Source organism: Rhinoderma darwinii, chromosome 11, assembly GCF_050947455.1.
Source record: "Rhinoderma darwinii isolate aRhiDar2 chromosome 11, aRhiDar2.hap1, whole genome shotgun sequence".
Classification (NCBI taxonomy): Eukaryota; Metazoa; Chordata; class Amphibia; order Anura; family Rhinodermatidae; genus Rhinoderma; species Rhinoderma darwinii.
This window is the reverse complement of record NC_134697.1, coordinates 49,326,212-49,352,719: the sequence shown is the minus strand read 5'-3', so window position 1 is coordinate 49,352,719 and position 26,508 is coordinate 49,326,212. Positions and strand designations below refer to the sequence as shown.

General features: G+C 39.4%; 1 protein-coding gene across 1 annotated transcript in view; it reads right to left on the bottom strand.

Annotated features, from left to right (window-relative positions):
• Positions 1 to 1,339: 1,339 nt before the first annotated feature.
• The window catches only part of HECTD2 (HECT domain E3 ubiquitin protein ligase 2), a 90,152-nt gene continuing 64,983 nt past the window's right edge, over positions 1,340 to 26,508 (bottom strand). Inside the window, exons 11-21 of the mRNA XM_075841252.1 lie at positions 15,609 to 15,705; positions 14,537 to 14,644; positions 12,197 to 12,329; positions 10,397 to 10,485; positions 9,086 to 9,244; positions 7,971 to 8,045; positions 7,315 to 7,402; positions 7,120 to 7,226; positions 5,385 to 5,500; positions 3,489 to 3,632; positions 1,340 to 3,035 (exon numbers count right to left, since the gene is read on the bottom strand). Coding sequence (XP_075697367.1) covers positions 2,915 to 3,035; positions 3,489 to 3,632; positions 5,385 to 5,500; positions 7,120 to 7,226; positions 7,315 to 7,402; positions 7,971 to 8,045; positions 9,086 to 9,244; positions 10,397 to 10,485; positions 12,197 to 12,329; positions 14,537 to 14,644; positions 15,609 to 15,705 — 1,237 coding nt within the window. The 3' untranslated portion in view covers positions 1,340 to 2,914. The remainder of the gene's footprint in view (positions 3,036 to 3,488; positions 3,633 to 5,384; positions 5,501 to 7,119; positions 7,227 to 7,314; positions 7,403 to 7,970; positions 8,046 to 9,085; positions 9,245 to 10,396; positions 10,486 to 12,196; positions 12,330 to 14,536; positions 14,645 to 15,608; positions 15,706 to 26,508) is intronic.

The window sequence follows — 26,508 nt, the reverse complement described above, 5'->3', positions numbered from 1 at the left end:
AGGTATATCAGAATCAAAGTCCGAAAAACAAGCAAACTGGGTGGAAGCGTAAGCTCCCTGGTAAAGTCTGCTAAATCAGGCCCAATACACAGAACAAGCAGCTGAAATTCATACAAATAATATACAATAAAAGGACATAATATTTTTTGCAAGATCGTAACACTTTGTGTTCTTGCTTTTGTCACATACATAGCTACATGAATCAATGAATATGCCATAAACACATGAACTTGGTAATGCCATTTTATGACCAGGAATCGAATGTATTTCCTAGTCACTGAAATGTTGTCTACATCATTAATATAAATAGTTTTATCCAGCATGACTTCCCATGCAACACATTAGTTATTCTAACCGAATAGTTAAATATGTTACTGAAGTCACACTACAACTCCAGACGTCTTCAATGATCAGTATTACACAGTAGAAAAAAAACCTTCAACAAGGATACATAATAAGTTTCCATTGTCTTCCAGCAAAAATAAATCTCTGCCCCGAAACTCTATATTACATATTTATACAAACAAAAAAGTCATATAAACTACCTCTATTTTACCCACATTTGTTACATTGCGATTTACTAAACATATTGCTTTCCCCTATTCCTTATTCTAGCCTTGCTGCTGCCGCCGGCTCATGGAATGATATAATGCAAGTGATTTACCTACAAGTGGTCATGGATGTAAGTGAACAGATAATGTGAGTTCTTATACATAATTTATTACAGCTCTTGGACAAAAGGACTACAGCCTCTTTTTTTTTATCTTCACGAAATAACACCCCTCGGGACTAGCTGCTATATTGCAATTATGGCGCAGTGCTAGGTCGAGAGTCGCACTGTCATTGGCATTTTCAGCATGTCCCTAATATAATATTGTCAGATTAAATACTGAAGCCATTGAAAAAAATCCAGTGGCCCGATGTTGCCCTGCAGGCACGGTGTTCTGTCTATGGGATGATTTAATTTCCAAGAGGAAAGCCTGTGTGAGCATTATACGACAGAACGTAGGCCACACATGCCGAACTATATAAACTGATGTGTTTCAAGCTGCCGCAATACCCAACTTCCTGGTTGGTCTTTTCACATTTAAAGGGTAACTAAACTTTCAGAAAACTTATGACTTGTCATAGTGACATGTCAGAAGTGATGATCAGTGGGGGTCTGAGCACTGAGACCCCCACCAATCGCTAAAACAAAGTGGCAGAAGCGCTCGGGTGAGCACTGAGCCGTTTAGTTTCTGATAAAGCCGAGCAGTTGGTGTACAGGCCCATAGACTTTCTATGGAGCCCGTACACCAACTGCTCGGCTTTAAAAAAAAAAAAGCTGATCAGAAACCAGGTTGCTTCTGCCACTTCGTTTTAGCGATCGATGGGGGTCTCATTGCTCAGACCCCCACCGATCAAAACTTCTGAAAAGTCACTATGACATGTCAGAAGTTTTCTGAAAGTTTCGTTACCCTTTCAGACTCCTGTACAGAATAATGTAATGGCAGAGTGAAGGGTTCCTAAAACTCTTTCCATAACATTTATCTTTCTTCATGATGGATGTGTAACAATGATATACATAAACCATCCACAAAATAATCTTTCCATTTCTAGTATATACATATAAATGGTGTCCCTGACACCTCTTTACTTATGGTGTTCCTGACACACCCATAAAAGTTATGTATGAAAATATTACATTTTTAGTTGCCAATCTTGCCCTGTTTTTTTGTTTTTCTTTTTCAAATGTGGAACACACAAAGTACATCTTTTTGTAAAAATGTAAAAAAAGATTCACCTACTCGAAGTCCATGCCTTTTTGGCATACGCAAAGGTTAGGAAGTTTATCCACGTACATGTAACTTTTCATGTCCAACAATAAAAAAAACAGAATCTTACTATTACGAAATATACCCTCTAAATACATTGGTAAACGTTTTGTTTTTTAAGTGAAATTGTCACCTGTAGTTATACAAAATGGAGTTGAAAGCTCAGGTATGGGGGTTAAGTACTGAAGGATATCCCTTACCGGTAAATATAGTAAGTCCATAAATATATAATATATCAGAATGTTGACAATGTCTGCTGTATTCGTCCATTTTCTACAATGCCATTAAATACAAAATTGTAAAATCCTATCTACATGACTCTTTTACAACTCATTATAAACATATCTCTACATTAACGAAGCATTGTAAATAAATAGCAGGATTATAATGCGGTATGTTGGCAAGATTTGCTGATCTGCATGATTATTTTTTTTTACTAAAGTAACCAAAATTACTACTAAATCAAAGATCAAACTAATGCCTAAAGGCCCTTTTACACGGGCGAATTATCGGGAACACGAGCGATCACAGAACGCTCGTTCCCGATCATTGCCCTGTGTAAACAGGGCAACGATCAGCCGATGAACGAGCAAACGCTTGTTCATCAACTGATTGTATCGTCTGTGCTGCAAGAAATATTATCGATGTTGGCAGCACATCTCCCTATGTAAACAGGGAGACGTGCTGCCGACATGACAGAAATGTATGGGGACGAGCAATCGTAGTAATGTTCGCTCGTTCCCTGGCATTGCTCCCAGTGAAAGGAGCAATCAAGCACCGATCAACAAGCTGCCTCGTTGATCGGCGCTCGTTTACAGGGCCCATGTCGGGTTGTGTAACAGGACCTAAAGCCTGTTGGTAAAAAGTAAAAGTTAGGTTATTTACAACAAGATTAATTTTGCAATTCTTTCAAAACTCTTAATAAGGTGGTCTTCCTCTCAAAGGAAAAGTTCCTTCCTTGTAGGTCTGACATTGGCACCAGCTGCAAGTAGTACAATGATGGAGTAGTTACTAATGTAGCTTTCCTTCCACAAATGAAGTTCTCCATTGATTTACTTTTTTCAGAAGGGTAGAAATCTAGATCATAAAGTCTTCTGAGTTCATTGAAGACCAAAACCTTCAGAGTTAGAAATAGCAATGGTCAGCTTTTGTTTTATTTCCTTCTTCGTTTTGTAGGGAGGTAAACACAGCTGGTTAAAGCAGGTGTGTGCTGTTGGCAACCTGGAACAAACAATTGTGTTAATATTTTTTGTCCCCAAAAAAAAACGAAGAAAAAAATTTAAGGAGGAGACATACAGCCCAAAAAAATACACACATAAATAACTAAATGAGGTTAACTTGGAAAATTGAAATTCGTAACTTAGTGACTAAAATGGAATCTGTATATTTTCTCAGCGCTCGGACATATTGCAGAAACACAATATCTCAAAAACCTAAGAGAAATTCTATCACAGACTCATCGGTTTAACCACATATTATACCAATATGTATATATCTACTGGAATTCAACAATGTTTTGAACGTGCCTGGGGTGACTACACCAGATACCACACTAGGAGGAATTACGGGGATTGTTTGTAAAAAACAATTGTACAATACAATCTGATTCGGATGATGTAATGAAACATTCGGTCACTGTGGAAAAATACTATTTATGCCAGGGTCCATTATTACCAATTAGTTGAAGTTTCATTTTTTGATATCTTGAAATTCAAGTCCACCATGCCTCCAACCGGCACTCTATCACTGCCAGTAGCAAAATGTAGAAACTTCTTTTGAAGGTCAAGAGGGAACCCGAGAACGACATCCCAAAAATACCTGCGAAAGTAATAAAGTTTATTACAGTTTTTGTCTTTAGTGTAAAGTTAAAAACTACCAATCTTGAAATACCAAAATCCAAAGCTGAGCACTTGCTTAGCATTTTGAAGCTGGTTTACAGTTGCCATTATAAACACTTTCATTAATTTCTAGCAATTAAAACAACACATGAATGACAAACATTTACTAGGAAGAATAGATAAGAATGGCCTACAAGAGGCTATGAAAAATATTGTTTCCCAATCAGTATGCGGTCATTGTGCGACTATCAAATCTTAGATGATGTTCTCAAAGCAGAACTCTCAATGTGAAAGAAAATGATAATGTTCCGTTTCAGACTACAGCCAGACATAGCGGAAGAAATCCTCCCTCCGATTTCGTGGAAAAATCTGCATGATTTAAATGAGGATTTTGCTGTGGATTTAGTGATGATTCTACATTATATATTGGGTGAAATCCAGGGGTCAAAATGTGCGGCTTTCCAGCAATATAATGAGCATGTTGCAGATTTGAAAATTGGCGGCATGCTCATATTTCCTTAGAAAAAATTTCTTCTACATGTTGATAGGGGTTTTCTTTTTTTAAAACCCTCCAGATGTATTGTACTGTAGTGAACATAAATGTACAGAGGCGACCACACCTATCCAATGAAGAGCCAACTAATTTGAAGCCAAGGTGTAGTATCCATCTCCAAAATGCCAGCAGTGAACCTAGGTGGAGGTAGTGCTTACCATGATCTAGATTCACTACTGGCACAGTGAAAAGGGATACTACACACTGGTTTGTAATGAGTTGTGATATTCTTCGGCACATATAAGCAGAAGAGAAGTTATATTACACAGAACACTGAGACTTCCGCTATGGGGACCTTAACCAAACTTTTAGGGTGGCCAAAGGATCTGTGTCCACATTCTCATCCATGCTTCCTAGTTAATTTTCAGCTGAAGGAAGCAAATACTCCAAGTGAAAAGCACAACCGAGTTGATCCAAGTGGAGGGCGGCTTACACAAATGGACACCGTATTAAGAAGAAATTACTTTAGAAGTTAAAACATGTAGCAGGATATCATTAGAGAGCATGAATAGGAAGGGCCTACAAGAAGATAAAGTGTACGTAAAAAAAAGTCATGATAAGCATGTGTTTCATTGTAGCACTGATGTCACTTAGGAAGGCAGACTGTCCAAAACGTTAAAAAGGCCCCTCATCCAGGATGACAATGCATAAGGGAATTCTCTTTACAATAAAACATGTTCCTGAAGTTTGGACTTCCGTTATCAATGATCGTGAGTGGCTCACTTCTTTCTTTACAGTGAGTAGTTACCAAACAGGAGTACAAATCTTTTGGCAAATTAATGTATAAGTCTGAAATATAATCCAAATACCGGGTATTTGGATCTTGTACAAAATACATATATGGCCTATGATAAGGCAGCTGCAATAAAGTATTAACCAGTAGCTAATACACAGTGAGATTTATGAGTGGCCATCTAGGAACACCCTAAAACATCCAGAAACGCCTATTTTAAAGCAAATTAGCATTTAGGCTTAGTTTACATCTCGTTTTTTGCACACATTTGCAGTATATGCCGACGTATGCATTTTTAACATCTTGTTGTCATATACGTTTTTATTTGTTTGAGTCCGTTCTCACTTCAAAACGGTTTACTTCTTTTTTTTGTTCCTGAGCAAAATCAATAAGGATTTGTAAAGTCCATAATACTTGCAAATCTTCCACAAATAAACTCTGCATACCTAATAGTAAGATCGGTTTTCTGGTATCCATCATAATGCGTGTTTTTCTGGAGTGCATGCATGTCTAATTCAGGACTCCCGCAGACAAGAATCTCCACCTCTTCTGGGCGAAGTAACTTGAACAAAAAAAAAAAACAACTCCTTTTTTAATTGTAATAATAATAAAATTTCTACAGAACTCTCTAAATGAAATCGGATTGATATTTGGAGCCTCTGAGATTTAATTTCTTATTATTTATAGATTATTAGACAAAAAAAAATTCCTTGTAACGCAAATGACCAGTTTCATTGTGATAAGTTAAACTGGTACCTAACAGAGTTACTGACCATATGTTAAACAGGTATTCCAATGCTGGCATAAAAACTGAACATATACTGTATCTGCATACACAATTGTACCACACTGTTGACTTTATGCAACCATAAACTGGTTGCCTGATGAAGCGACCCCTTCTCTAGTAGCCGCACTGGAGATCTGGAGATGCACTGATTGACCACAGGTCCAGCTCCTAGAACCTCCGGAAATCGGCTGAAGGTTTCCCCGGTCATACAGCTCCCCCTGCAGTGGCTGCAGCAGGGAAAATTTAGTATTGAATGCTGGCCATTCAAATGAATGGTTAAGGATGTAATACGTGGACTGGCCAGGTCTGCCAGTGCGGAGAACATACTTAACGGCTATCTGCTGTGGCTCATATGCTTTATAGAATCCATATGCTCTAATAAGGCCTAAGGAAATTAATGAAACAAAAAAAAAAGTCTAATCCTAGCACTACATGGGGCTCACATATAAATTGTCGAGTATCAGAATTAAATCAAAAGGGATTCAATAATGAAAACTCATTTAAGGAAATTCTAACTATAAATATATCGCACACTCATATAACATGCAGAATAATTGGAAATGTAATGATAATGTAATAGATTTTGTGGACTGAGCCAATAGAAGAGGCTCCTCTACGTGTCCACATAGTAACTACGTGTCCATATAGACCGAAGAGTATTAGCAGTGCACTCACTGCAGTATGTGAGTACACTTGCTAATATATATTCAGGTCCCCCGTCACGCCGGTTATGAGATTTTAATAGATATTTATAGCGCTGGCGGGGGACCGGAAGTCTAGTTGCACAGTCTTTCCTCATGACAACACAACCCTGTCATGTGACCGGCCCCGCTGTATACTATGTACAAGCAGTAGTACAGCGATTACATAGAGTACAGCGGGGCCGGTCACATTCGTCGTCACATAACCCTTTTTTTTCGGTCGCCACATAACCCCTTTAAAGAATGTTGAATAATATTATACACTGGTGTGGATCCGGTGTGTAGTTAGTTTAAAGAGTAACTGCACTTTCGTAAAAACAAAAACAGAAGTTTTGATAAGTTGTTATAAGTGTGCTGAGACGCTCATCGTTTTTTAAACGAAGGTGCAGGAGCGCTCCGCTACCCACTCTGCACCTTCAGCTGTGTGTACAGCGCTCACTGTGAGAATGAAGACTTGCTCAAAGATTTTCTATGTGAGCCTGTCTCCAGCCTAACAAGGAGCGACGATCACAGCCGAAGGTGCAGAGCGCCTAGCTGAGCGCTTCTGCAGACTCGTTTAAGCAACGGTGGGATTCTCAGAACCCGGACCCCCACCGATCAAAACTTCTGATATGTCTCTGACATATCTAAAGTTTTGCAAAAGTGCAGTTCTTCTTTAAATATTGTATTTGGAAAAAATATTCTTAGTCTTACCATCAATGCATTTGATGAACAGACACTGTGAAATCCGTAATAGAATGCGGAGAACTGCTTGTAAATTGATTTATTAAGGAGGAAATCTACATAAAGTTGGACATATTCTGAAAAGAGAGAAACAAGTGATTTATTATAAACACTAATTTTATAATGGATTCTTCATGACCACAGTCTTGACTTTCCATATATTACCTTTCCTATTCTGATTAGTGACTGGAATTTTATCACCACCAGGTTTAAGATTATATGACTTAATGATGCCAAATTCCTCTTGAAACACCTAAAAAGTGAATAGGAGAATACAAATATGATTTTAAAAATAAAAATATCCATGAAATTGCCCTGAAGGAGACTCCTAGATTAAGTTAACAGGGAAAGTAGCAAAACCATAAAGTAGCAAAACCAAATAAGATGGTTCCGGATGTGCCAAACTTGAAGAAGCAATAGTTATGACTAAGTTATAAAGGAATTGTCCAAAGGTAAATCCCATTTTACAAGCATAGGTTAATCATTATTCATTTATGCCTAGATATTAAGTTTCTTAGTCATCCAAGAAAACGTGGACATTGATATACGTGGTGATTTGGGTTTACGAAATGTACTTATGACAGCTCTGATCTGACAGTGGACTGATAAGGAACAGTTGTCATAGAGAGTCTGATGTTACTACAAACATTGATTCAATAGGTACAGGTGATATTATCAGGGCCCCTATTCACATGGTCCTCTTTTTTTTTTCGTGTATTGACTGGCTGCATTACTGCAAATAAAGAATATGGTCACTTTTCAGATCTGTCGGCAGATGCTAAAAATGTAAATATAAAAATGAGAAGGTTCTGGACACCGACCTGGAATGTTGAATAGAAATCTTCTTCCACGTTGCCTTCGTACATTAGCAGTTCATTTAATCCATGAGCAAGTTCCTAAAAACAATAGTTTCAGGTTTATATGATCAACACTAACATTTGAAGTTATATTTTACACAATACTTCGGTTATAAGATATCATGATGACCATAGTAGAGGTTATAAAAATCACAGAAGCCTAAACGGTCTTCCAGGATATGCAAAGATATAAGTCTGGGCCCTCAAGTATCAGCCAGAGCTCATGCTCGATATTTTCATATTCAGCCAGACAGCTCTGCAGCATTACGCAACATCAAGACCAGGACCTTCTTCGTGCCTTTCCACCTCTTGCAGCAGGAAAACGGTGGGATGACACGGTCTATTCTCCCCACTTATTTGTATTGTTTCAGGGCATGTCCTTAAATTAAGTGTGATCTCTATAGCAAAATTAGCCAAGCATCTATAATGGATACTAAAACAATTCTGACTATATTGTATTTTATTTATACACCGGGCGCCTACATTGGGTAGGAACTGTAATTGTAATAACAATAATAAAGTAAAGGTAATAATCATTAATTATACTGGACTTCTGTACAGTATATTTACTCCCCTCCCTTAAACTTTTTTACTAGTCCCACTAGAGGACTTCACTATGCGATTATCCGATCGCATTTATAATACACTGCAATACAAAGGTTGGTTTGTGCAGCCCTGCCCATTACATGCGGCACATGTATGGGGAGGTGAAAGGTTCCCTTTAAGAATTTCTCTCAGAATGACAATGGAATTTTTTCACGATTAATCAATAATTTCCAACTTTTTAACTCGGAGTCACAATTTTGTTGGGGAAGACATATACTTGTGACCACATTGTTTCCTACATATCAAATCTGCAGGCACATGGTCAGCTAATGTAGCCTTTTAGTGCAAACAGAAACACAAATCTCAGCTTCCTGGCTTGGAAGGGGGAGAAAAAAAAAGGAGTTTGCACTTAACTGCACTGAAACCTACGTTTTTAGATGTTTTGGCGTTTGATATTCAGGGTGGCTTCTTGACATGAATAATGGGCACATAGAACATTTAATCTGTGCACAACAAACCCAAAGCGTACTTACCGGCATGATCTGATACAGGTCATCTAGTGTGACAGATGCAATGCCTACAGGGATGTTCTGGTCACAGGGAACTATGGGAGGACTTAATAGCTTCTTGTAGCAGCAAGGTGGAAAGCGGATATCAAGAGTTATGCTGTTGTAGACAGCCAGCCCCATCAACTTGGATTGTTAAGTATAAACACACGCCATGCAGATCATAACACTGTGTTACATGGTAACAACTAACATTTTACTGAATATTACCCTAGGCGATTACTAAAATTCAATGCAAAGCTTCCCCTAAAGCCACCTTAGGATCCACTTCATACACCATATTAGAGAGCTGTTAAAGAGGACCTGTCACCTTTCCGGACATGTCTATTTTAAATAATAATTCTGGAACATATTTTCTTAGAACTTTGAATTGTGCCAGTCTTCTGTTATCCCTCCTAGAAATGTTTGAATAAATTGACAACTGGGTGTCACTATTTCATTTGTCAAAGGGGCGTGATTCTACACAGTCTCACTGTCAAAACTGATTGGACAGTGTCAGTCTGTGTAGGGACACACCCCCCCCCCAACTGGTAACACTCAGTTGCCAATTCATTCATAAATTTCTAGGATGAATAACAGAGGAACAACACAAGCTAGAGTTCAAAGAAAAGATGCTACAGAATTGTATTTCATGGGGAATGCAATTCTTTAATAAAACAGATATGTCAGGAGAGGTGACCGGTGCTCTTTGAAATAACATTTTCTGATATAATATTGTTTGACTCCCTTTTTTCGAGATTTCTAATCAGTGAGAACGTTCAAATTGAAGTGTAGATGTGTAGATAGACGCCGGTTGATTTTTTTTTTTTACAGATTGTAATTCTAATGCCGTTGAAGGACTACCTGTAGTATATTGATGGATTGCAGGACATACCTTTATAGCCAATGTATTATTATATTAGGCTAGATAATAACATACTGAATTTTTAAGAGTACATTAGATTCTAATGATTAGAGTTCATATCATGAAATAATATATTTATGAATATGATTTTCCCATTAGGACAACCCCTTTCCATTCGCCCTAAACGAGCATAAGGTGAGGGTACCTCATTCAGGATCCCACGCATAGAAAAAAAAACGCTGCAAAGAGTGATTTGTGCAGTAGTATCGTTTGATTAGCGGTTCGGCATTTAGAAAAGACGTTAATGATGGTAATGTCTCCTTCCAAGCAAAAGCGGTATTGAAAATAAAAATCTTAAAATGCATACTGCGTCAGCTTGTTCATACTGGCTATAGATAGAGAAGGTACGTAATTAGTCCTAATAAAAAGGATACAGTTCCAACTAGACGAAATTCTGAATAGTTGTCACACTTAAAACTGCTGAACCAGTGGAAGTTTGAGTCTTTGTGATACGTAAACATTCCTGAAAGTAATATAAAAGGTATTATTAATCAACATGGAGGACAATAAGTGCGCCTGAAATCAATCTAAGGCTATGTTCACACACAGTTTTTTTGCAGGCAGAAAATTCTGCATGGAAAAATCAGCTCTGTTTTTTTTTAAGTGGTTTTGCACCACACACGTTTTTTGAGGCGTTTTTGCCGCGGTTTTTCAGGCGTTTTTTTTCAACCTATTTCTTTGACAAAGGGAATAACCGCGAGCATTTTTTGCTGAAAAACACGTAAAAAAAAACACGGCAAGGATCGTTGTAAAAAAACGCGTTTTATTTCCGTCTCTCATTGATTTCAAAGGGGTTATTGAGGTGGAAAACACCTCAAGATAAGGCATGTCGCTTCTTTTTCCCGAGAGCGGTATTTTTTTTTTTGGGCTCGTGGGAAAAGAATCACCTCCAACTCACATTGAAATCAATAGGAGGCAATTCTGTCCGTTTTTTGCCGCGGATTCCGCGGCAGAAACCGTTGGAAAAACTCAGTGTGAGCAGGGCCTAAGAAGTCTGAAAGTATTTATGTAAACATATAATAGAACATAGTAGCAAACACAAGGTTTTTCTACAGCGCACGGAGTAGTGACAACAATGTCCCTTGCTCTTTATCCCTGATGCAATGTTCTGTGTGAGACGTATTCCCTTGTAAATTTCCATAACACAGACAATGTACACAATTCCTCTCCCAAATAACAGATGATGGGCAAAGGACCGAAGATCAGCTAGTTTCAGGGGTACCACAATATGAGAAGGGGTTGTCAAAATGAGACAATCCCTTAAAATGGTATCAACCTCTAAAGTTCCAAATTTTCCATTAACATTATTAAAATACATTGTGAATTTAAAGCACCTATGTCATAAGAAAGTGGCACTTTAAATACAGGCGTGTAGATAGTAGAGGGGTGCTGCTTGCTGTGCCCAGCTATAATTTTGAGGAAGACATGCAGGTGAGAGCTCTTTTAGAGAGCAGTTCTCCTCTGCTAAAGGAGATGCTACGACTCTTGGCACCACTGATTACCGTTAAGCCGCTGGCTAACAAAGCCCATAAAGGGATAGTCCGGGATTAGAAAATGTGGCTACTTTCTTCCAAAAACAACGCCGCACCGCTCTACAGGTTGTGTGTATTGTATGTATTGCAGTTCAGCCCCATTCACTTCAATGGAGCGAAGTTGCAATACCAGACATGACCTATGGACAGATGTGTCGCTATATCAGAAAAAAGCAGCCATGTTTTACTAACCTTGGACAACTCCATTAACTAATCCTTGTTCTGGCATTCTTTGCGAAAAAGGGGCAACAGCCCCCCAACTAGTCTGCGGTCACGTGACATATTATCAATACATTTATCTACCTTCTGACATGTCATTGGGGGCAAAAGATTGCATTGGTGGGAGTCTGTGAGCAGGTACCCTCAAGAATTACTAGTACGTAAGAGCCTGTATGCCCCTTAGGCCGCATAGCCCAGAAATTTGAGCTATGTTTAGAGGCAGTAGGGGCATAGAACCTGGCAGAAAACCACAGGAACCTAAGTTTTAGTTATCAGAATCTCAATGGCATGTCAAAAGATAGATTTCTATAGACACAGGATTTCTTTACACAAGGCCCAAGGACACATCACTGTTTTTAGTGAAGCCTCCACTATTCCAACTATTAAACTATAGATTGTTATGTGGTACTCAAAGATACTTACCATAGTCTGGATGGAAAATTTGTCTGATTAGCAAAAGAAACCACTCTTTTGTCAGACCACCCAAGTCAAGGCCAGCTTCACCTACAAAGGTAACCTTCAACTTTTTCTTCAGGTCAGCCCGTTTTCTTGTAAGCTATGGAAATGGAAAATAAACTTTTTTTTTTTTTACAAAAGTTATCAGTCTAAATGATTGCCAAATATTTAGTTTGAATAAAAAAAGATAAAAATGTCCAGCTCAATAAACCTTTGACCCAAAGTCAAAAAACTAGTTAAATGTCTAATAAGATAAACCGTTCATGTTGGTATTGAAAGCTGGCACATCATCAATGTCCAATGTCCATTTGTTTAAGCAAAGGTTTTTCTGGTAGTCCAATATTACTTCATGAACTAAAATACTGTACAAAAGTATACAGTTTTATGTCTTAAATGTTAGGCTGGGTTCACACGACCACATTAACGTCCGTAATGGACGGACGTATTTCGGCTGGAAGTCCCGGACCGAACTCAGTGCAGGGAGCCGGGCTCCTAGCATCGTAGTTATGTACGATGCTAGGAGTCCCTGCCTCTCTGCAGGACAACTGTCCCGTACTGTAATCATGATTACAGTACGGGACAGTAGTTCCACGGAGAGGCAGGGACTCCTAGCATCGTACATAACTATGATGCTAGGAGCCCGGCTCCCTGCACTAAGTTTGGTCCTGGACTTCCGGCCGAAATACGTCCGTCCATTACGGACGTTAATGTGGTCGTGTGAACCCAGCCTTACAACGACAGCCCCAAACCAAGCAGATCAGATCAGCACTAAAAACAAACCCGTCCTCAACCCACAGTAGAACGACACCTTACATACAATAAGGCCGGATTCACATGAGCGTGTGCGTTTTGCGCGCGCAAAAGGCACTTGACGGCTGCGTGTGTCAGCCCCATATGATGCGCGGCTGCATGCTTTTCGCGCAGCCGCCATCATTATGACACTCCGTTTGGATGTTTGTAAACAGAGAAGCATGTGGTGCTTTTCTGTTTTCATTCATCCTTTTCACAGCTGTTGCGCGAATCACGCTCGTCCCACAGAAGTGATTCCGAGTGGCATGCGTGATTTTCACGCACCCATTGACTTCAATGGGTGCGTGATGCGCGAAATAAGCCCAAAGAACGGACATGTCGTGAGTTTTTCGCAGCGGACTCACGATGTGTAAAAATCACGCAACCGTCTGCACTGCCCCATAGATTAATATAGGTCCGTGCAACGCGCGTGAAAAAAACGCGCATTGCACGGACGTATATCCCGTTCATCTGAATAAGCCCTAAAGGATTATTCCAAACACAGACATTTATGGCATATCCATTGGTATTATGGTGCCAGCGTTTTTACCATCAACTACCATGGTTTTTCATTGTGGTTTTTGCCATTTCGGCTTTTACAGGTGAAATGTTAAATACTTTTGTGTCAAAAAAGACAAAAGTATAATAGGTATGATACCTTTACAGGTGAAACACGTTAAAAATATGTGAACTCACCCTCAGGCCCCATGCACACGACCGTAAAAAACCTCCATTTTTGCGGACCGCAATTGCGGTCCGCAAAAACGGAGCCATTCACTTTCATTGAACACTGACACCTTTCCGTAGCACTACGGAAGGGTGTCAGTGCCGTGGAAATGTTCCGGGAATTATGGAACATGTCCGTTCTTTCGCATTTTGTGGGCCGTGCTCCCATACTTTGTATGGGAGCACGGCCCGAAAATGCGGCTGTCAGTCAGCGGCCGGCCGTGCCCGCAATCGCGGGCCGTGATTGCGGGCACGGTCGTATGCATGGGGCCTCACTCTGTATTTATAGATTGATGCCAATTGCAGTCATACACATATACATTCTGGAGAGATTATCGATAATCTACTCTTCATCGTATTAATCCTTATTTCAATATTATAGAACAGTGCAGTTTTTCTCTAAGCAGTATCTCACAAATGATCAGCGTTCCTGAGGCTGCACTACTGAGAATTTCTGATGTCATTTCCTATTCCATTTTAGGGACCATGTATGCACCAAATCGCCATTCACAATATCTGCATCTTAAAAAGCTTGACTAGTGCTTAAAATGTCTGTATATACAGTATGCGGACATAGAAATCAATAGTAATTTGAATTCACACCAGGTCCCTATGACCACAACGAACCTGACAGGAATAAGGCAGTCTCAGGCTTTGGGCCTGTAACGTCAAGCAATTCTATCCTAGCATACAAGAAAAATGTAAAAAAAATATATATATTTTTTTAACATTAGTGAAAACTGTTGGGCCTTTCATGAATTTCAGGTATATCGCCTTTAACCCTTTTATTACCTCATCCAGTGAATCACTGACCAGTTGCAGCCTCCTGACTTTGATGTTAAGAAAAAGCATGTTCATATCCGGTTTCTGCCTTCGAGAAACCTTATCCACAAGACTTTGCTAAAAAAATAAAAAATAAAAATATAACGAACCGTTAAAACTGAACACTGTTTCTGGGATGTCAAAATCTTTTAATTTATTAATGTTTGAACACATCAACCAAACCAACATTGATCCGGCCTGGTCTTACATGGACTTCAAATGATGAAACTCAGGTTTAAATGAAGTCAACCTACATATCAACAGGTGGAATTTGTAATGTGTGCCCTGTGAATTGATCGACATTCTTGCGAAAGTTTCAACATCTTGCATCATATGATATTTGTGTACTGGCTCAGTGGGAGGATTTTTTTTTAAAGGGAATGTCTCATGTATTTCTTTCTTGTTTCATTAACTAGATATAAATCTGTAGAGGAAAAATAATGTTTTCGATCTTATATATTTTTTAAAATATTATATTTATTTTTAAAAACTTTCCAGGAGGCGGCCATATTGGAGGTACACACTTCCTTTCTGCATTGTCTGTATAGACAGTACAGCAGGGCGAGTGTACTTTATGGCAGCTGAAATTAATGGGAATCAATTGTCAGAGAAATGTCATAGACTAATACAGTCTACCGGAAGTGATGGACAGCCCCCCCCCCCCCCCCAGAGAGTAACAGGGGAGACGCAACAGCACAATAGAACAAGCATTACATTTCCCGGCTTGTAGTTTGTACATGACCCCTCTGAATTGTAAAGCGCTACAGAATTTGTGGCGCTATGTAAAGATTATTATTATATCAATATTTGTGTATGGGGAGTTATCAAGTGATTCCGATAACCAAAAGTGTGTGAAAAGATTTTTCATCATGTTGGAAATTGAAAGGATGTCTCTGAAAGATCACACTATGTACGGCCATATCAACAATGACTGGGCAGAGAGTTCAGACAAAAATGTCAACATCGGAATTATGGTCACTAACTGCTCATAAGCAATGACATATGATTCCCATCCCCCATATACATTACATGAAGTAAGTACCCGTGCAATGCTGATCATCTGTTGCTCCGAGTCCCTCTGAATGATGACTTTTTTTGCCGCAATGGATATGACAAATGGAAACTGACAGAATGAAAATCTGAAGAGAGGAAATAAATGTTACCAACTTGAATTTAAGAAGGATTTTTTTTCATTTCAAGAACAAACAAGGATGCATTTTAGTTATTAGATCCTTTATTCCACAATGTCATGTATTATGTGGAATTTGTACAAAATATTCCATTTCGATTATGTATGTTAGAATGATTCAGGCTGTTAGAGCACATGTTGGATGGAATAACTATCTCCAAACTAAAACGGATATATGAAGCATACAATCTACTAGCCTGATCTTACAGGGACAAAAAACGTTATAGTATATATTAAAGGAACACTCTAGAAAACATTCAGACACTATGTAATAGTCTAATGTCTAGTTGAGAGCCTAAAGGGGCGGAGCATGACTTCTATGTTTGGTGCTCCTCCCCCCTCAGTCGCTGCACTAGGCAGAACATACTTTATACCATTTCGGATGAATATACTGATAATATCAGGTTGTCTTTGTGGGTTTTGCTTTGTATCTGTAGCATTTGAGGGATGTTGTATAAGATTAAGATTGTTTATGTGCTGAGCCTTATTGGGATATTCTCGGCATTTGCACAAATCTGGCTAAAATTCATGCATATATTTATTATCCCCCCTTACCTACCATAAACATTTGGATATGGGTTATAGTTAGTAAAATAGATGTTCTTGTGATCAGCTGATGCCGGCTTGTATAACGGTTTTGATCCACCTATTGTAATTTTTCCTGTATATTCTTTTATTGAAATATAAAATTATGTTTTTTTTTATATGTTGATAATGAGAGATAAGCTTTACAGGTGATATTTCAGACTACATGTTAAAGTCGCCAGTCTACATTTTGTATGTGGCATATATTAGGTTTAATAATAGTGTATCAATGTTTCCTGGACTGTGCATTTAATAGCAGGCGTAGATTTCGTTCTCGGTCTACGGGTCCGCCCGAGATGCGGCAAATTTCTTAAGAGGCACGCAATTATTCATAAATTTGCAATTTTTCACTCCAATGTGGCGTATTAAAAACACCAGTCTCAATAAATTCCATGGTCTTTCCTGCTACATTGTCTTTAAAAAAAACTGTATATTTAGTATGATAATGACAATTCTCCTAGTTCTAGTTAGCGCATTACAAATGGTTGTTGTTCTCCATAAAAGGAAGGAGCAGATCTTGTGATTTTGGCTGCTCTTCTGCATCATCAAATGTCTACATGATGAGCAGAACAGACTGAGCCATTATTGCCGGTTAGATCACATAATACTTGCCATGATTAGATAAAAAGGACATGAATTTTTTTTGACAACAGAACAGACAAGTATAATAAATATCAGGGAAAGCAAAAAAAAACAAAAAACACACCAGGATAAAATATTTCTGCAATTCCTCTAAATCTCTGAGCAACTATAAGCTTTTACATGTATTGTATTTATTTGAATCTGCCTTATTTAAAGCCTTAATGACCAGCCTATTTTAGACCTTAATGACCAAGCCATTTTTTACGTTTTTCCATCGTCGCATTCCAAGAGCTATAACTCTTATTTTTGCGTCGACATAGCTGTATAAGGTCTTGTTTTTTCGGGACAAGTTGTACTTTTTAATAGCACCATTTTGGGGGACATATTATTTATTGATTAACTTTTATTAACTTTTTTTTGGGGGGGGGGGGAATAGAAAAAAACCTGAAATTTCGCCTCTCTTTTTCGCGTCTTAAATCAACGGCGTTTACCGTGTGATATAAATAACACAATAACTTTATTCAGCGGGTTGTTACGGTTGCAACGATACCAAATTTGTATACTTTTTGTATGTTTTACTACTTTTACACAGTACAAACACTTTTTTTTCAAAATTATTTGTTTTTGTGTCTCCATATTTGAAGAGCCGTAACGTTTTCATTTTTTCGCCGATGCGGTTGTATGAGGGCTTTTTTTTTGCGGGAAGACTTGTAGTTTTTATTGGTACCATTTTTGAGTAGATGCGACTTTTTGATCACTTTTTATAACATTTTTTTAAAGTCAGGATTCACAGAAAACAGCAATTTTTCCATAGTTTTTTATTACATTTTTTACGGCGTTCACCGTGCGGGTTAAATAATGTTATAGATTTATAGTCGGGGTCGTTACGGACGCGGCGATACCAAATATGTGTAACTTTTTTACTTTATTTAGTTTTCTTAATAGTAAAGCATTGTGTAAGGGGAAAAGCTGGGTTTTTCATTTTTTTTTTTTTAAATTTTTTTCATTAACTTTATTAAACTTTTTTTTAACTTTTTTACTAGTCCCACTAGGGGACTATAATATGCGATTCTCCGATCGCTATTGTAATACACTGCAATACTTTTGTATTGCAGTGTATTACTGCCTGTCCGTTTAAAACGGCCAGGCATCTGCTAGGTCATGCCTCCGGCATGATCTAGCAGGCAGTCGCTCCAGGCAGACCTGGGGGCCTTTATTAGGCCCCCGGCTGCCATTAGAGACACAGACACTCGGCGATCGTATCGCCGGGTGTCGGTGGGGGAGAGAGGGAGCTCCGTCCCTCCCTCCAAAACCACTCAGATGCGGTGCATGCTATTGCGCACCGCATCTGAAGGGTTAAACGTGTGAGATCGATACTTATATCGATCTCACCCGGCAGAGCAGGGACGCTCCCAGCCCTCAGCTGCCTCTAGCAGCTGAGAGTGGGGAGATTTGACACTCCCTGCTGTTTACTTTATCCTGATGCAGTGCCGTAAAAAGGCACATGCATCAGAATAAAGCCCGTTAGTGGCCGCCGTTAAAAGGCGTATTGGCGGTCACTAACGGGTTAAAGATGATCTGTCACTAGTTTAGTAATGTCCAATCTTCTAGGTAATCCAATAGGCGCTGTCACACTGATAATACCGGTGAAAATAGTGTCCCAAACATTTATTATTTTAAAAGTTATGAGCTTTTCTTCTAAATATGCAAATGGACCTGTAATAGACAACTGGGAGGTAACACCAGCGATTCTCCTGAGGTGGAGCTACCACATCCTCTGACGCTGTCCTATCAGCATGAAGCTGCTTCACACAGTGTGATTGACTGAGGCTGGAGGGAAGGGAGATCACTTCAAAATAGCCATATCTCTGGCTGTGGACCACATATAACACCAGAACCGGCTGTTCTATGAAAGATGAGATTCTAATCTTTCATAGGACATTTCAGTTCTAGCTGTTAAACAACCGGAGAGATCATCAGTTGAAAACACATTTGGTAATGGAAGCTGTATAATATATGATTGCTCTGTGTTGCTGGGCAGGGAAGAGGGAGAAGCTGTATGCTGATTGAACAGCGTCATACAGAAAACATTAAACCGCCCAGAGTGAAAAGAAAGCATAACCTCCCATTTTGCAAGTATAGCCAAATTCGCATATTTAGAAAATTGCTCATAACTTTGCAAAAAATAAACGTTTCTGAAAACAAATTACACTGTAGTTATCAGCATCATAGCGCCTATTAGATTAGTTAGGAGATAGGAAATTGATAAACTAGTGACAGATCCTCTTTATGTTGAATCAATGTTTATTAATTTCTAAAAATAAAAAACAAGACAAGCAATACAACACATGCAAGTCATATAAGGAGCACAAGAAAAGGAAGATTAGGAACATAGAACACGCAGGTCCCAATCACATTATGTAGACAAAAAGTAGCTTCCGGGAATACATAACAATATCTCATTTTGAGCCGGAATCTGAAAGTATTCAACATATTTTGCAACAAAACACATAAGTTGTACATATCGATATACCAACCACTGACAATAATGCAATGGTATGAAGAGCAACCAACTTAAGAACGTATATAGAAAATGACAATATGTAGAAAAGAAGACAGCACGACACTCACCATTTGCAAAAGGTTTCTCTTTATTCCAAGATTGAGGCAGGCAACACGGGATTCAAAAGACAACAGAGGCTCTGTTGTCTTTTGAATCCCGTGTTGCCTGCCTCAATCTTGGAATAAAGAGAAACCTTTTGCAAATGGTGAGTGCCGTGCTGTCTTCTTTTCTACATGTTGTCATTTGCTGAAACTAACTTCAACATGCACTGAGCACCGCCAGACAAAGGCTGTCGAACTACAGGTCCCAGCGAGCTGAAGCACAGAGCCTTTGACATTGCAAGCTAAGGCAGTGCCAACCATTTTTTATTTCTACATGTTGCACATTATATAGAAAATGATAGAGAACTAAAGAAGAAGAAAAAGCCCACACAATAAAGGCCAGAACATAGGAAAAAGAAGAAGCGAAGAGATTAAAAAAATTATCCCTACACTGATCCTGTAATACACCTTAGCGGAGCTCAAATGAAAAGGGTCTGAAAGTCGTTAGAACTCTTAAATAGCAACCAATCTTGCCAAGTAGCAAAAAATCTGGCATTATTTCCTGATCGCTCCGCTGACAACTCCTCCATCCTATGCAGGTGATCCATTTCTGATTGCTACTCAACCATAGTGGGAACTACAGAAGATCTCCAGTGGCGAGGTATTACTATTCTGGCTGCGGTAAGGCAGAAATGTAGAATATTCCTCTTCCTAAAGCCAATGGACCCGGGCAGAATTTAAAGCAAAGCGATTTAGTCTCTCCACTAATTAATTGATACGTCTGAAAGATTTTATCCCAGAAGGGCGTACGTTTCCAGCAATCCCACCATATGTGTGACATAGTGCCTCTAGCAGTTCCACAGCGCCAACACATCTCCGAAGCAGAGGGGTACATATTATGCAAGCAGGTAGGGTATCTGTACCATCTCGTGAGAATTTTGTAGTTCTTTTCCTGCACCGCAAACGCTATGGAAAGTTTGTGTGAAAAAATAAAAGCTTTCTGCAATTCAAGGGACGAAATAGTGATGCCTGAATCATTTTCCCAAGTTTGTGTGTAACTCAGACTTTCTCTACTTGCGTCTTGTATTAGAAGGCTGTATAGGATCAAGATTGTATTAGCCGGGGAGGCATTCTGTAAAAAGAACACCTCGAATATTGTGGGCGCACAACCAAAGGAGCACTGCTCCCCCAAGGAACCAATATATGAGCGCAACTGGGTATATTCAAGCCATGACAAATGTATCAAATGCTCGGGTTTCGGGACATCAAATGCTCAAGTGTCGGGTAAGATGTGTGAGAAGCAATATGGTGCCATCGTATATCCTCTATTTTTTCCCATAGAAGAAAGGTATCTCTATTATATCCAGCTGAAAAAGCGGGGTTATAGAACAACGGTGTGAGAGGACTATTATAACTGGACAATATATTTTTGAGGAGCAAAGAGTCCCATATTTTGAAAGCTGATCTCAACAGCACTTCAACTCGCGGTCTGTGTGAATGGTGCCACCATGGTAAGTATTTTAACGGGAGAGACGTAAATGCCTGTTCTATTGAAACCCATCGTTTGGCATCGGCAGAATAGTGCCAATCCAGGAAGCGAATCAAGAGCGAAGCAGTGTTATCTAATTTAAAATCAGGCAGACCCGCGCCTCCCCTCGATTTGGGTCTAACTAGAGTACGAAGACTAATTCTTGGTCTAGAATTACCCCATACAAACAGAGTGATTGCTCTATTGAGCTTTGAGAAAAAAGCTGATGGGGGGAATGATGGGAATTGCTTGAAAGACATATAGGAACCTCGGGAGAACATCCATTTTGAGGGCGCTCATCCTGCCAAACCAAGAAAGCATTTTCTTATCATAAGACTCTAGGTCTTTAAGTGTGTGATCTAGAAGAGGCAAGTAATTCAGAGAATACAGCTTAGACATGTCAGACGGGATATGCACCCCCAAATGTTTAAGAGCCTGACTCTGCCACCTAAAGGGAAAATTAGAAAAGATCCTCCACTCGTGGTAATGAGATGTTGAGGGCCTCCGTTTTTGAATAATTAACTTTAAAGTTAAAGGTTACCAAACCTAGAAAATTCCTGTCTAATGTTCGGGAAATATACTTGTGGTTGGGAGACATACAGGAGAAGGCCATCTGCGTAAAGGGCCGATTTATAATGGGTCGAGCCAATTTGTATGCTGTGTATGTTTGGATTCTGTCTCAGGGCAACAGCAAGGTATTCCATAACTAAGACATATAATAAGGGGGACAAGGGACATCCCTGCCTAGTGCCATTGCGAACTGGTATGGGAGTTGACAGGGAACCATTTATCCTAATTTGTGCTGTGGGATTTGTATAAAGGGAAGAAACTTTGTCCAGGAATCTCGGACCCAGCCCAATCCGTTTAAGAGTCGCCATCAGAAAACCCCAGTGTACTCAAAGGCTTTCTCTGCATCAACCGACAGGAGACAAAGGAGTATCCTGTATTTGAGCTTTGGATATTAAAAGTAAGGTTTTATTGATGTTATCACGTGCCTCTCGACCCCGCACAAACCCCACCTGAACGTTATGAATTATGGAGGGTAAGATAGGAGCTAGCCTATTTGACAGAATTTTTGAGAAGAGTTTGATGTCAACGTTTAAAAGGGAAATAGGTCTGTAGTTAGTTGCAAAGGACGAGTCTTTCCCCGGCTTCGGGAGAACACTAATATGAGCCTCTAAAGATTGTGTAACAAAAGGTGAGGTGTCAGAAAGAGTTAAATACTTTTGTGAGGAACGGGGTGAGAGGCTCCTGAATTAACTTATAAAAAGCTGGCGTGAAGCCATCAGGCCCAGGACTCTTTCCAGCAGGGCTTGATCCGATGGCGACTCCAACCTCAGGTTCGCTAAACTCCTCCTCCAAAATAGCTCTAGAATCTTGATCTACAGGGGGAAGAGGTGTTTCTGTGATGTAGCTATCAATTTTCTCCGGGCACGAGGATTCATATCAGCATATTGGCCATGAATATTGTATAAATCAGAATAGTATGATCGGAAAATATCTAGTATCTCAGCAGTGTCATGAGCGGCAGATCCATCCTGTCTTTTTATATGCGATATAAATGTTGTAGCCCCCCTAGGATGTAACAAGCGAGACAATGAGCGCCCAGATTTGATCGAGTATTCATAAATATATCTTTTAAATTGATCCCTAAAGCGGAGGTATTGTTGATCTAAAAGATCCTTGAGTTCCCCTCTGCACCTTATTAATTCAGCTAACGTTGAGGGGGAAAGAGATTGTTTATGTAAGAGTTCAAGGGAATGTATATGTTGTAGTAGGGAGGATATCTTAAATGATTTCTCCTTCTTCCGTCGAGCTCAGTGTTTTATCAACGTGCCTCATAGGACACACTTCAAAGCTTCCCATTGAGTCGGAAGCGACGTAGAATCTGAAGCATGCGCCAATAAGAAAGAGTCAATGGTACGTCTTATGTCCAATACACATACTGCATCTTTAGGGGATTATCATTCAAACGCCAAGTCCAGGGGTGCCTAGACAAATCAGGAGGCGATAAATTGAGGAAAATGGGCGCTTGATCAGACCACAACATATCTCCTATGGATGTTTGTGGTTTCCAAGAAGCTGCGTAATGACTGAGGAGGAAGAAATCAACCCGACTATACGATGAGTGTGAAGGAGAATAGTATGTAAAGTCTCTGTCAAGGGGATGCAGGATCCCCCAAATGTCAACTAGTCTAATAGCATGAAGATCACTTTTAAGTGCGCGTAGGTTACGATGGGGGAACAGTGCTCCTTCCAGACGAAGTATCCGCAGACGCAGCCATGGGGAAATTAAAATCACCCCCCCCCCCCCCACAATCAAAATCCCTACTGAAAATGATGAAAGAGCCAACAAATAAGAACGACACATAGAGGTCGGACATGAATTCGGAAGATACCAGTTAACAATAGTGTATATAGTAGAATCAATTTGGAGCTTAAGAAATACATATCTCCCTAAATCATCTATTTGAGTATCTATAAGAGAATGCATCAGAGATTTATGAATGGCTACCGAGGTCCCCTTAGATTTAGAGCAAGGATTGGTGCTGTGGAACCACGTAGTGTAATACCTATCCCTAATTTTAGGTATGTGCCCCAGTTTAAAATGTGTCTCCTGCAGCAACAGAATTTGTACCCTTTGTTTATGCATGCCATATAGAACCTGCGAATGCTTCTGCAGAACATTAAGGCCCCTGACATTTAGTGAGCCAATATTTAAGCTTGGCACTTTTGCCATATCCACTCCGGAGGGTAAACAGGAAAGTAAAGAAGCAAAGAGATAGGAGGATGTCTGAAACGAAGGCCAAATTCCGGAGAGTACGGTCAGACCTCCCAAAAGAGAAAAACCAATAAAAAGAAAAGAAAAAAAAAAGAAAACATTTGTGGAAAGAGAATTATATCTACACTCTACCAGACAGTGCAGAACCCTGAATAGGTGACAAACTTTCTACAGAGGGGGCCCCCACCCCAGCCATCTGGAAATAAACAGTATACATGTTATTAACAGCACAAACATCAGTCGTACAGTATCTCAAAATAGTTTCCAATACAAATCAGAACAATGAAAAATTAATCGTATACTTATGAATTCACAATGAATATGTAAGCTGGGAGTAGGAACCAGAGAAAATCACTAAATCCCCATTATGGTACACCCTGATAGTGGAGGGCTCCCTCTCATGAAATTTTGTCAATGACTAACCCAAGTTCCATGGAGAAAAGACGCATACGCTAGTTAAATGAGTAAATCGAACAAGTGGAACTGTATTGGACCTGTACAGCATCATACATACGAATATAGAGACTAACATTCTCCCCATCGCTATAAAGGAACTAATAAAGCAAGTCCAGTGTGAGTCTGTGTGAAAAATATGTATAAGATGTACGATACCTTTCATCTTCAGATATAAATCCAACATTATCAGACACATAATACGATACAATACACTATACAGGTTACTTGAAACAGAAAAGCTGGAATCCCGGAGCGAAGACATCCAGTCTCGGAGGAACGGGTCTCACCATAGTCCAGACAGTCATGGAGCCTCCGGTCATGAAGAGAGACCAGACCCATATAGGAGATGGATATGGGATACGGGAGTCCAATCCAGACTTACATAAGAAGTAGCAAAAAAGAGAACTATGAAGCAACTTTCATATTATTCAAACCATCATTCTCTGTATGATGAGCTTCTTGGTTTACACCTGGCAAATCATCTCCATAAATACTTTCCTTTCTTTCAATACCTTCTACAACTCGTGGCAAATCAGTATCTTGAGATAAAGGTCCTTGTTGTTCAATGCCTTCGACAACTCGCAGCAGAGCAGCATCTTGAGGTAAATATTTATTTCTACCTGCAGCTCCTTCTGTATGATTGAGCGCAGAAACATTACTCAACTCTGCATTTACAGTCTTAATTGGAGGTATCTGAACAAGTTCTTTAAGGTTTTTTATTAAAGGTGGAAGATCCTGTTTTTTATACACATATTTCACAATCTCCTCTGATGCAGAATCAACATTATCTTTAGCAGTTTTCGGTAATCGTGGCATAGATTTCGCTCTCTTACTAATACGACAATTTTGTTGTCGATTTTTCCTTCGCAAGACTTGTCAAAAGGTTTGATTCATTTACATCAATTTCAAATTCTTCCTCATTCGCACTAGCGGTAGATGAAGTAGCCGGAGCTTCAGAGACCACTGATGATAATCTAATGCCTATTTGTCCAGCTGTTGCAGTCTTGAAGAAATGATTTGAAAAACTCTTCTTACTTGCATTTGGATCATTTGTCTTCTGTGTTTACCGTCCTTTCATCTTTGGCCCTACTGACCAGCGATGCCGTCACATTCTCAGATTTCTTCTTCCAACCACTGGAAGTTTCAATTGGATTTGTTTTTTTAGGTGTTGGTGTTGGTTTATTTTTCTTCGCTCTAGTAGATAATGGAGAAACCTTTTTCTTTTTAACGGGAGAAATCAAAGAATCCAAATTACAACTGCTTTCATCCTCATCTTTGGCGCTACTGGCCAGTGATGCTGTCACATTCCCAGATTTCGTCTGCCGACCACTGGAAGCTACAATTGGATTTGTTTTTTCTGGAAAAAGTTGAGTTGTGTGGTTTACATCGGTCTTTGTTGAAGAATCCTGGGCTTGCTTCACACTGCTTTGTTGCATGCGCAAATGACCCATCCTACGTGCAGAGAACGAACGTTTAACAACAATTGAATCTTCCTCATCTGAGTCGGAATCTGAGATATTTAAATAATTCTTTATAAAGGACAGAGCATTATCCAAAGGTTTCCGGTAAAGTATATTTTGAACTCTATTTCCACAATATCTTGTCTTGTATTTTTGTTTAAATCGGCTCAAATTCAAATTGTTTGACATTTTGGTCTGGTGAAACTCGTGGCGTTTGCCATCAAGCAATCTACTCCACGGCTGCCGGTTTGGATTCCGCGCGAACAGCTCGGAGCTCACAGCAAACTCCGCCAACTCGGGAGAGCAGTCTCGACAGATCCTCTTTAAAGGAGAATTACAATTGTTTTTGATGCTTAAAAGAGGTGGTCTCAAAGACAACTCATTTCCATATACCTTATTAATGTAAAGAAGGGGCCGTGTAAAAGTGGCTCCTGTTCTGGCGGACTAAAGGTAGCCATGTAATAGAATACAATATGTAGCAGGCCGTGGCGGCTCCAGGAAAAGGGTTGTCTCTGATGAATAGGACGATTCCTTTTTTTATCCATAAAACAAAGGGGGTGACTTGGTGTATCCATATTTTCCCTTCAAAGTTTGAAGTACACAGGGCCCACTGAATTTAATGGGCGACCATGTAGTACATGTATATAGAGGGGGTCCATATGATGTCCATATGTCCTAAAAGAGGACCGCCTTTTAATAATTGCCGCCAATATTAAATTGAATTAGGATAGGTGCCCTTCCCTTTTACAGGACACT